Source organism: Schistocerca serialis, chromosome 4, assembly GCF_023864345.2.
Source record: "Schistocerca serialis cubense isolate TAMUIC-IGC-003099 chromosome 4, iqSchSeri2.2, whole genome shotgun sequence".
Classification (NCBI taxonomy): Eukaryota; Metazoa; Arthropoda; class Insecta; order Orthoptera; family Acrididae; genus Schistocerca; species Schistocerca serialis.
In genome coordinates this window covers 761,970,220-761,982,908 of record NC_064641.1, presented here as the reverse complement: position 1 = coordinate 761,982,908, position 12,689 = coordinate 761,970,220, and the positions used below count along the sequence as shown (strand labels likewise).

The 12,689-nt window shown below is 44.1% G+C and overlaps 1 protein-coding gene across 3 annotated transcripts in view; it reads right to left on the bottom strand.

The window, feature by feature from the left end:
- The window catches only part of LOC126473307 (uncharacterized), a 262,415-nt gene that overhangs the window by 86,672 nt on the left and 163,054 nt on the right, over positions 1-12,689 (bottom strand). For all 3 annotated transcript variants that reach the window (XM_050100282.1, XM_050100284.1, XM_050100283.1), the window contains one exon: positions 6,737-6,880. In XM_050100282.1, the coding sequence (XP_049956239.1) occupies positions 6,737-6,880 (144 nt within the window). The remainder of the gene's footprint in view (positions 1-6,736; positions 6,881-12,689) is intronic.

Genomic DNA, 12,689 nt, shown 5'->3' with positions numbered 1-12,689 from the left:
ATAAATTTTTTCTCGTTATGTGCTCGTGTTTTAAACATAAATTGTTTACGCAAGAAAGTGCTGTTTTGTTTTCTTCCTCGCAAACGGTTTTCACAAAAACCAGGAAAGTTGTATTTGTGGATTATTGAAAATGGTGGTTTGTTCAAATGGTTCAAATGGCTCTAAGCACTATGGGACTTAACATCTGAGGTCATCAGTCCCCTAGACTTAGAACTACTTAAGCCTAACTAACCTAAGGACATGACAAACACCCATGCCGGAGGCAGTATTCGAACTTGCGACCGCAGCAGCAGCGCGGTTCCGGACTGAAGCGCCGAGAACCGCTCGGCCACAGCGGCCGGCGATGGTTTGTTGGGTGCTCAACATCGTGGTCCAAATCTTTCCATTTCTAGCCTCAGCACTTCCCAAGTGATGATGGGATGATGAGGACAACACAAACACCCAGTCCCCAGGCGGAGAAAAGCCTCAACCCGGCCGGGAACCGAACCTGGTATCCCGTGATCCAGAGGCAGCGACGCTAGCCACTAGCCCACGAGCCACGGACCTGGATTATTGGCTTATGATTACTACTACTGCTACTACGGAATCTGCATTTACAGTAACAATAAACAACGCTCAACGTCAGAGGGATGGGGAGAAGATATGGACGAAGAGATGAGAGGAAGTGGATATAGAGAGAGAAAATGAGAAGATGGGCAGAGGGCAGGAGGAGATGGAAAGAGAGTGGGGGGTGGGGGGGGGGAGGTAAAGAAGATGAACATAGGCAGGGTGGTGGAGTTGAAGAACAGAGGGGGGGGAGGGGGAGGTCATGGACAAAGGTAGTTGCAGGTGGAGATGTACAGAGGCAAGGCGGAGAAGAAGATTAGGATGTATGCCTAACTTCCATACATATTAGAAACGTGTGCCTCGTCTTTCCTTGTTTTCCCATTCAACTAGACTGTCACAGCAGTGTGTTTCACACATCATCGGATCGAAATCGACGTCGTCTTTCCAGATGCACTAATTTTTTTCCCAGCATTGTAGTTGTTACGTTCAGCTCTACAATGAGTGCCAAAAATATTATGCTTTGAATTCTGGTTTTATAAAATATGCAGGGTGTTTCGGAATTCCTGCTACAGTCTTGTAGTGTTTGAAGAGGCGACTTAGTAGTTAAAGGTTTAATAAGGAAGCCCTGTCCAAAAATGTACCGTTTGGATATAAAATAAGTTTGAAGATCGCCTCAATTTCAAATTTCCTGCCGGACAGTACGGTATATATTGGAAGAGCTACACAACGCATGTATCGAAATCGTTTTCCGGATTGAAGACGTTAAACCAACAACAGGCATCTTCTCCAAACGGTGCTCCAGACGCCATGTTTATTTTGGCATATTTAGCTGTTTAGTATTGTAGCTTGCATGCAGTATGCCATTTCAAGATAATGGCGCATTGAACATTTATCACAGGCACGTCACCCTTCTGCTGTATACCGAAAGACCGGCCGGGGTTGCCGAGCGGTTCTAGGCGCTACAGTCTGGAACCGCGCGACCGCTACGGTCGCAGGTTCGAATCCTGCCTCAGGCATGGATGTGTGTGATGTCCTTAGGTTAGTTAAGTTTAAGTAGTTCTACGTTGTAGGGGACTGATGACCTCAGAAGTTGAGTCCCATAGTGCCCAGAGCCATTTGAACCATTATGCCGAAAAATAGTGGAGATTTTAGAGGGTACCACGAGAAAAATAAACTTCAGATGGAAATCGGTGTCCGAAATCGTCACACATCGAGACAACAGAGCATTGCTTTATAGGAGACACGGCCTTTCTACGCAGCAGCTAGCTCGATCTGCTCCACTGGTGATCCTGGCAATCAGTCCCAACCACTGAATAACAAACAACATTGCGAGATGTTCCGCCTACGGTACGTCAGTGCACAAAGTCACGTTTCCTATCGGAGGGATGGGCTCCTGGCAGGCGCCACTCCCTATAACTTCGGCGCTCTGTAACGTCGTTGGATGACGGGGACACGGTTTCCTATACTCGATTTGTTCCTCAAGACCCCCTCTAAAACCCCTCGGAGTTTGTAGCAATACCCTGTAGACCACCCTAAGACTCCGACAGAACTGGTTTCTGTTTGGTTTGCTCTCTTCAGTTTGTCTATGATGTATTTGTCTTGGTAGAACTTATGGCTCTCAGTAAGCCTTCTTGGTGCCACTTTGTTGATCTGCCAAAGAGGATCTCCCATAAACACACAGTGATCGGAATCACTATGTCTGGCTGCCACTTGCTTCTGGGCATGGGAAAGTTCCTTTCAGAACGGCCAGACTCCTTCGACAAGCTGCTTTTAGAGGCGTGTTTGTAGTATTTGTTCCGCGCTGCCACACTCGTTCTTCATAGACCGCCATATTCTGTGTCCAAGTGGCTGGTCTATGATTGTTCACAGGTTGACGTATTTAGTAACAGAGCCCACTTGCAACAGCAGTGGAAACGATGGTATTAAAAGCGTGACGAAGCGCTCAGTCACTCCGGAAGGTTTTTTGGTAGACTACATGTACCTGGCAACACACTGCTGTGACTGTCTAGTTGAGTGGAAAAAAAGGAAATACAAGGCACACGTTTCTAATATGTATGGAAGTTGGGCATACATCCTAATCTTCTTCTCCGCCTTGCCTCGGTACATCTTAAGTGAGTTTGAATTTGGTGTTATAGTCGTCGCATGAGCGATGGGACACAGCACCTCCGAGGTAGTGATGAAGTAGGGATTATCCCTTATGACCATTTCACGAGTGTACCGTGAATATCTGGAGTCCGGTAAAACATCAAATCTCCGACATCGCTGCGGCTGGAAAAAGATCCTGCAAGAACGGGACCGATGACGATTGAAGAGAATCGTTCAACGTTACAGAAGTGCAGCCCTACCACAAATTGCTGCAGATTTCAATGTTGGGCTATCAACAAGTCTAGCGTGCGAACCATTCAACGAAACATCATCGATATGGGCTTCCGAAGGTAAATTCATGTTCCCTTGATAACTGCACAACACAAAGCTTTATGCCTCGCTTGAGTTCGTCAACACCGACTGGATGTTTCCCACTGTCTTGTTTTCGCAGCACGGGAATTCTATGACAGCACGTTGCTTCTGACGAACGTCAAGTGTAGCAGCCATCTTGAAGACATGCTGTGACGGCGCCACTCACGGGAACAGGTTGAATTAAGTTTGAAAACAAGCGGGAAGGATGTACCTACACACTGTGAAACTTTCACACATACAGAATGAAAACTGTATTTTTAGAAAAATAGTGTGCATTTCTTTTAGAGTGACCCTCGTAGTACAAATTGCTCATAACCAGTGTTTAGAAGGTAAGAATCAAATTCTATCGGTGATTTATTAAATATAAAGAAATAAATCTCTGTTGTTCTTATGAATTCATGATCGTTGGCAATTATGTATGTGATTTTTATGAAAAATAGCTGAAAGTAATGATGGATATGAACATGGTTGGTAAATTTTGAGGGTTTGTTTGATATGAGTAGATGTTCCGTGAAACAAGAAAGGGGACAGGTTTTTGGAAAGTGTTTCGAATCTGGAAGGGATTGAGTGGATTAGAAGAGGCGCCTGAAGCAAGCTCTTAATGGTGAGGATAGCTGTGGAGGCGAGAAGACGAAGACGATGGAGAGTGCGTTCAATCCACAAGATCTTTGAGCGGAGTTCAAGGTAGAGGTAACGTCTGAAATATATTTAGGAAATGGTATGGAGAGTATGCAGATGTATGTATGTCAGATGTGCTGATACAAGCTTTGTAAAGTACTTTGACTGGAGATCAGGGACAAAATGATACGATGTTTGGTGCCAAGAATGTATGGTGTTCAATGTGGAGGAGGGTGTGGGCTGCCGGCCGATGTGACCGAGCGGTTCTAGGCGCTATAGTCTGGAACCGCGCGACCGCTACGGTCGCAGCTTCGAATCCTGCCTCGGGCATGGGTGTGTGTGATGTCCTTAGGTTAGTTAGGTTTAAGTAGTTCTAAGTCTTGGGGACTGATGACCTTAGAAGTTAAGTCCCGTAGTGCTCAGAGCCATTTGAACATTTTTTGGATGTGGGCTGTATTGTTAGTTAAGATTTGTGTAGGGAAAGGTGTGTCGTATTCAAGGATTTGTAGAAGAAATCGTGTTCTGGAGGATTATAAATTAAGTTTACGTTTGAGCAGAAGGGGACGAGTGGAATGAAGTTTTTGTACGTGTGAAGGCGGGTTAAGTAATGAAATGCAATGTTCGGCTACTTATAAGTTAAGTTTTAGTCTTTTGTGGACTTTCTGTTCCCCAGTTAGTGATGTATCTTACTAATTTGCTACTGAAGGTTATTTTAATATACATTAGTTAAATGCTGCAGATTTTTTGTTAAAACCTTTAACTGTCAAAATCAGTATTTAGAAAAGGGTGATTACGGACTTCTTCAGATGAGGGTGCATACATGCTTGTCTATATGAAGAGGATAAGTAAGACCCCTAGTCATTTCAGTGTTAACATCCTTAAGGAAATGTCGACTAAGTGTTTTACTTATTGCACTGCATGTTTGTGTCCTGATCTGAAGATGGCAGTTGAAACTAGTAATCGCTGTTTTCTATATTACGACCTTGGCAAATTAAAAATGAAGAAACTCAACCCCGCCTAAAGAGGCGTTGAAGGCCCAATGGTACCGAAAGACCTCCGCTTTATCCTCACCCCACAGGTGTCACCGGATGCGGATATGGAGGAGCATGGGGTTAGCACACAGTTCTCCCAGCCGTTGCCAATTTCGTCATCGGAGCCGCCATCCAGTAGCTCCTCAATTGGACTCACAAGACTTCAGTGCACCCCGCTTTCCAACTCGGCAGACTGGACAGCATGCGGTAGACCCAGACGGTGACCCATCCAAGTGCTAGCCAAGCCCGACATCGCTTAACTTCGGTGATTTGACGGGAGCTGGAGTTACAACTGCGGCAAGGCCATTGACTTGGTAAATAAAGGATTTAATAAAAAATCTACAGCATTCAAGTTTACAGGACGCGCTCCCCCATTCCAGCTACGTCGGGTAATTGTCGTTGTTGTGGTCTTCAGTCCTGAGACTGGTTTGATGCAGCTCTCCATGCTACTCTACCCTGTGCAAGCTGCTTCATCTCCCAGTACTTACTGCAACCTACATCCTTCTGAATCTGCTTAGTGTATTCACCTCTTGGTCTCCCTCTACGATTTTTACCCTCCACGCTTCCCTACAATACTAAATGCCGGCCGAAGTGGCCGTGCGGTTAAAGACGCTGCAGTCTGGAACCGCAAGACCGCTACGGTCGCAGGTTCGAATCCTGCCTCGGGCATGGATGTTTGTGATGTCCTTAGGTTAGTTAGGTTTAACTAGTTCTAAGTTCTAGGGGACTAATGACCTCAGCAGTTGAGTCCCATAGTGCTCAGAGCCATTTGAACCATTTGAACAATACTAAATTGGTGAGCCCTTGATGCCTCAGAACATATCCTACCAACCGATCCCTTCTTATAGTCAAGTTGTGCCACAAATTTCTCTTCTCCCCAATCCTATTCAATACCTCCTCATTAGTTATATGATCTACCCATCTAATCTTCAGCATTCTCCTGTAGTACCGCATTTCCAAAGCTTCTATTCTCTTCTTGTGTAAACTAGTTATCGTCCATGTTTCACTTCCATACGTGGCCACACTCCATACAAATACTTTCAGAAACGACTTCCTGACACTTAAATCTATACTCGATGTTAACAAATTTCTCTTCCTCAGAAACGCTTTCCTTGTCATTGCCAATCTACATTTTATATCCTCTCTACTTCGACCAACATCAGTTATTTTGCTCCCCAAATAGCAAAACTCCTTTACTACTTTAAGTGTCTCATTTCCTAATCTAATTCCCTCAGCATCGCCCGACTTAATTCGACTACATTCCATTATTCTCGTTTTGCTTTTCTTGATGTTCGTCTTATATCCTCCTTTCAAGACACTATTCATTCCGTTCAACTGCTCTTCCAAGTACTTTGCTGTCTGTGACAGAATTACAATGTCATCGGCGAACCTCTAAGTTTTTATTTCTTCTCCATGGATTTTAATTCCTACTCCGAATTTTTCGTTTCCTTCACTGCTTGCTCAATATACAGATTGAATAACATCGGGGAGAGGCTACAACCCTGTCTCACTCCCTTCCCAACCACTGCTTCCCTTTCGTGCCCCTCGACTCTTATAACTGCCATCTGCTTTCTGTGCAAATTGTAAATAGCCTTTCGCTCCCTGTATTTTACCCGTGCCACCTTCAGAATTTCAAAGATAGTATTCCAGTCAACATTGTCAAAAGCTTTCTCTAAGTCTTCAAATGATAGAAACGTAGGTTTGCCTTTCCTTAATCGGGTAATTACAATATTTTAATTTGTTGGACGGTAATAAATAGTTAGGCAGAAGTCAGAAAGTCGAACGGTGTGCCTGATTCCTCCAGTAATTATTATCAAGGTTTTGGCAACGTTTATTCTGAAGAGGCAATGGCTCCAACAGGAGATGTATTGGTTGAGATCACCAGTGAAGGACTTTCAGAAAGGGGGGGGGGAGGAATACGAAATATGTCCACGTAAGGTATGTCACCAACATCAAAATTGTGTGATCGTTCCAAGTATTAGTATTATCTGGAGGAAACAGAAGAAACAGTGTATTTAAGACTTCCTGTTTTAGAACAGGTAGAGCGTGATATTAACTTAATTTGCAGCGGAGGGACGACTTACAGGTGATGATGCTGTAAGTGATGAGGAAATGCGTGAAGCTGTAGGCCCAGCTGGTGAGAATGACGCCCGAGGAGGACAGCAGGCCGCCCGTTATCGCCACCTTGCGGTAGCCGAAGCGGCGCAGCATCGGACCGCTGAACAGGCCTGCAACAAACACAGTACCACTCAGTCACTCAAAGTGGATATCGTTAAATAGTTTTCATGAATTCCCTCCTAGTGTGGGAGGCAATTCCTACGCAGAGTCCAAGGCAGCCTATGTAAGAAAATACACTTAAAGTAAAAAAAAAAAGGACGTACCAGGAAGGTATTATCCGAATGGGTAGGTGTGATGTAAATGTACAGACAAACAAATGATTATAGTTTCAGAAAAACTGGATGATTTATTGAAGAGAAAGAGATTCATGAATTGAACAAATCAGTAATGCATTGGTCAACCTCTGGACCTCAAGCATGTAGTTGTTCGGATGGCATTGATTGATAGAGTTGTTGGATCTACTCCTGGAGGAGATCGTGCCAAATTCTGTCCAATTGGCGTGTTAGATCGTCGAAGTCCCGAACTGGCTGGAAGGCCCTGTCCCTAATGATCCAGTTGGGGAGAGATCTGGCAGGTTGCTGGCCAAGGTAGTGTTTGACAAGCACGAAGACAAGCAATAGAAATTCTCGCCGTGTTCAAAAGGGCATTATTTTGATGAAAAGTAACCCTAAGGCAGATTGCTATGGAGGGCAACAAAACGTGTCATAGAACGTCGTTGATGTAGGGGTGCTGCAAATGGCAACCAAAGTGGTTTTACTACGAAAAGAAATGGCACTGCAGACTACCACTTCTGATTGTTGTGCCATAGGATGGGCGACAGTGAGATTGGTATCCCACCACTGTCCAGGGCGTCTCCAGACTTGTCTTCGTCTAGGAATCTCGTTGACTGGAGTAGAAGTGTTATCAGTGATGAGTCCCATTTCGAGCTGAGCCCCAGTGACCAGCGAAGACGTCTCTGGAAAGGCCCTGGACAATGTTGGGATACCAAACTGACCATCACTCGCCATACAGGCCGACAAAAAGGAGTGATGGGCTGGGGTACCATTTCTTTTCATAGCCTGACCCCTTCAAATGGCTCAAATGGCTCTAAGCACTATGAGACTTAACATCTGAGTTCATCAGTCCCCTAGACTTAGAACTACTTAAACCTAACTTAACCTAAGGACGTCACACACAACCATGCCCGAGGCAGGATTTGAACCCGTGACCGTAGCAGCAGCGCGCTTCCGGACTGAAGAGCCTAGAACCGCTCGGCCACAACGGTCGGCTCTGACCTCTTCGGTTGTCATTCACGTCACTTTTCTACAACAGATGTTGTACGCTCCATTTCGTTGCCCTTCATGGCAAGCAATCCTGTGCTTACAGTTCAGCTAGATAATGCCTGTCCACAACCGGAGAGAATCTGTACTGCTTGTATTCGTGTTTGCAAAACCCTCCCATTGCCTGCGAGATTGCCGGATCTCTCTCCAACTGAGCATACTTGATGGGCAGTGCCCTGCAACCAGCACGGGATTTTGACGCCAGACAGAATTTGGCGAGACATTCCACTAGAGGACATCCAAAAACTCTGTCAGACAATGCCAAGCCGAAAAACTGCTTGCATAAGCGCCAGAGGTGGACCAATAGATAACTGACTTGCTCAATTTGTGAGGCTATTTCTATTGAATTAGTTATCCATTTTTTCTGAAATTTTAATCATTTGTCTGTCTGTGCATGTACATCACATCTACCAGTTTCCATCCCATTCTGATAATTTCTTCATGGTAAGTCGCATTTTTGTCTTATAATGTATTTATAAATAGCACCTGATTCTGATAAGGTCAGTTTGGTATCTATGAATATATGACGCCAGCTGTAGGAGATACAAACGTATACATCCTGAATGGGACGCTCAATGGAGCAAGCTGGCAGATTACTTATGAGAGCACTCTGCCTCTGAATGATGGACTACATTTATCTGCCAACATCGCCTGACTCACCCGGAGAGCCGAGCGCATTAGTGCGGCTACTTCCGGGATTCAGGGAAGTGAGCTTATCCCAGACCGAATGCACCGCGCGGATTAATTGCGAGGGCTTGTGGGTCGGTCAGCGTGGGCATGAGTTTCAGGCGGTTTTACCAATACAGCTAGGTAAATACCGGGCTGATTACTAAGTCCCGCTTCAGATACACACTACTCGATTATTTAGGAAGCGTTCTCACACTCAAATTAGAGATTTACTGTAGACGCAGGTAGATGGGGTACACAAAGTCCGGCGAGGGGGAGTGTTGGTATGAGGGAGGCCACCCGGCCGCCAGCTGTCATTAACACTGCCAAAACGAGTGTAGCAATCCCAACCCTGTAGAGAACCGAGAAAGGCAACCAAGAACAACATAAGACGAATTAAGAATATCTGCTGCGATAATTCATTGAGAACGTGTCTGAATGTGATAAGTCTGCATTGGATGGCTCTGGATGTCTCTAATCTCAACTATGATGGCTTTTATTCGTCGTAGCTCTTCTGACTGGTTTGATGGCACCGCCAGGAACTCCGATTTTGTGCCAACCTCTTCATCTCAGATTAATACTTGCACCATACGTCTCCAATTATCTGTACAACGTATCCCAGTCTCTGTTTACCCTAAGAGTTTTTATTCTCTGCGGTCCCGTCTAGGAGCGTGAAAGTCATTTCCGTATGTCTTTAGCACATGACCTATCATTCTGTCCCTTATTGCCGGCCGGGGTGGCCGAGCGGTTCTTGGCGCTACAGTCTGGATCCGCGCGACCGCTACCGTCGCAGGTTCGAATCCTGCCTCGGGCATGGATGTGTGTGATGTCCTTAGGTTAATTAGGTTTAAGTTGTTGTAAGTTCTAGGGGACTGATGACCTCAGAAGTTAAGTCCCATAGTGCTCAGAGCCATTTGAACCATTTTGTCCCTTATTTTTGTCAGTATTTTCCATATGTTCCTTACTTCGCCGCCTCTGCGGAGAACCTCATCATTCCTTCTTCACCTAATTTTCAACATCCTTGTATAATATCACATCTCAAACGCTTTGTGTCTCTTCTTTTCCGGTTTTCCCACAGGCCGTTATTCACCATCCCAAATGGACATCCTCAGAAATTTCTTCATCACATTAAGGCTAATATTTGATTAGCATACTTCTTTTACATAGGAATGCCGCCTTTGTCTGTGATAGCCTTCTTTTTATGTTCTGCTTGCTTCGCCAGTTGTGTGTTATTTTACTTCCAAGGTAGCAGATTCTTTCATTTCACCTACTTCGTGGTCAACATTTTTTATGTTAAGTTTAACGTAAATCTCAGTTCTGCTATTCCAGACTGTGTACCAATTAGGTTCCTTTCGGAGTATGCTGATGCATTAGCTCCATACTCAACAATCATATACAACCGTTCGCTCGACAAAAGATCCGTACCCAAAGACTGGAAAGTTGCACAGGTCACACCACTATTCAAGAAAGGTAGTAGGAGTAGTCCTCTAAATTACAGGCCCATATCGTTAGATTTTAGAACATATATTGTGTTCGAACATTATAAATTACCTCGAAGAAAACTGTCTATTGACACGCAGTCAACATGGGTTCAGAAAACATCGTTCCTGTGAAACACAACTAGCTCTCTGTTCACACGATGTGTTGAGTGATATTCACAAGGGATTTCAGATCGATTCCGTATTTCTGAATTTCCGGAAGGCTTTTGACACTGTACAACACAAGCGGCTCGTAGTGAAAATGCGTGCTTATGGAATATCGTCTCAGTTATGTGACTGTACTTGTGATTTCCTGTCAGAGAGGTCACAGTTCGTAGTAATTGACGGAAAGCCATCGAGTAAAACAGAAGTGATTTCTGGCATTCCCCAAGGTAGTGTTATAGGCCCTTTGCTGTTCCTTATCTATACAAACGATTTAGGAGACAATCTGAGCAGCCGTCTTCGGTTGTTTGCAGATGACGCTGTCGTTTATCGACTAATAAAGTCATCAGAAGATCAAAATAAACTGCAAAGCGATTTAGAAAAAATATCTGAATGGTGCGAAAAGTGTCAGTTGACCCTTAACAACGAAAAGTGTGAGGTCATCCACATGAGTACTGAAAGGTACTCGTTAAACTTCGGTTGCACGATAAATCAGTGTAATCTAAAAGCCGTAATTAAACTAAATACCTAGGTATTACAATTACGAACAACTGAAATTGGAAGGAACACATAGAATATGTTGTAGGGAAGGCTAACCAAAGACTGCGTTTTATTGACAGGACACTTAGAAAATGTAACAGACCTACTAAGGAGACTGTCTACACTACGCTTGTCCGTCCTCTTTAGAATACTACTGCGCGGTGTGGGATCCTTACCAGATAGGACTAACGGAGTACATCGAAAAAGTTCAAAGAAAGGCAGCACGTTCTGTATTATCACGAAATATCGGAGAGAGTGGCACAGAAATGATACAGGGTATAAATCATTAAAAGAAATGCGTTTTTCGTTGCGACGGAATCTTCTCACGAAATTGCAATCACCAACTTTCTCCACCGACTGCGAAAATACTTTGTTGACACCGACGACCTACGCAGGGAGGAACGATCACCAAGATAAAATAAGGGAAATCAGAGCTCGTACGGAAAGGTATAGGTGTTCATTCTTTCCGCGCGTTGTACGAGATTGGAATAATAGAGAATTGTGAAAGTGGTTCGATGAACGCTCTGCCAGGCACTTAAATGTGATTTGCAGAGTATCCATGTAGATGTAGACGTAGATGTACACGTACCTTCAGCTTTCCACGGTTTACCCTCAAACTATAGTCTGCACTTGTCAGAATGTTCGTTCCATTCATCATGTCCTGAAATGTTTCTTCAATCACCGTGAATGTTAATCTCTCGAAATTTTCTTTCAGTTTTTTCGGTGGGTCTTCAATATATTGATTGAACAGTGGGTGCGAAAGACTTCATTCATCTCTTATATCAATTTCAATCTAAGCACTTCGTTCTTGGTCTTCCTCTTCCATTGTTATTGGTGCCTCTTGCTTCCTGTGCATGTTATGCATTAGCCGTATTTCCCTATAGCTTACACCTGTTTTTCTCATATTTTCGACCATCTTGCACCGTTTTACAATATCGAATGCTTTTTCCATCTCGACAACTACTACGAGTGTGTCTTGATTTTTCTTAAGTCTTGCTACCATTGTCGAGTGCATAATCAGAACTGCCTCTCCGGTTCCTTTACATTTCGTAAAGTTACATCGTTCGTTATCTAATACATCCTAAACTTCTTTTTCCATTCTTCTGTATGTTATTCTTGTCAGCAACTTGGATGTATAAGCTGTTGAGCTGAATATGTTTTGTTCTTGCACTTACTTTCTGCTGCAGTCTTCGAGACAATGTGGATGATACTTCTTCCGAAAGTCTGATGGTATGTCTCCAGCCTCATAGATTCTACATATACAGGGTGGTCCATTGATAGTGACCGGACCAAATATCTCACGAAATAAGCATCAAACGAAAAAACTACAAAGAACGAAACATGTCCAGCTTGAAGGGGGAAACCAGATGGCGCTGTGGTTGGTCCGCTAGATGGCGCTGCCATAGGTCAAACGGATATTAACTGCGTTTTTTAAAATGGGAACCCCCATTTTTATTACATATTCGTGTAGTACGTAAAGAAATATGAATGTTTTAGTTGGGCCACTTTTTTCGCTTTGTGATAGATGGCGCTGTAATAGTCACAAACGTATAAATATGTGGTATCACGTAACATTTCGCCAGTGCGGACGGTATTTGCTTCGTGATACATCACCCGTGTTAAAATGGACCGTTTACCAATTGCGGGAAAGGTCGATATCGTGTTGAGGTATGGCTATTGTGTGATCAAAATGCCCAACGGGCTGCTCGGTATCCTGGACGACATCATCCAAGTGTCCGGACCGTTGGCAGGAT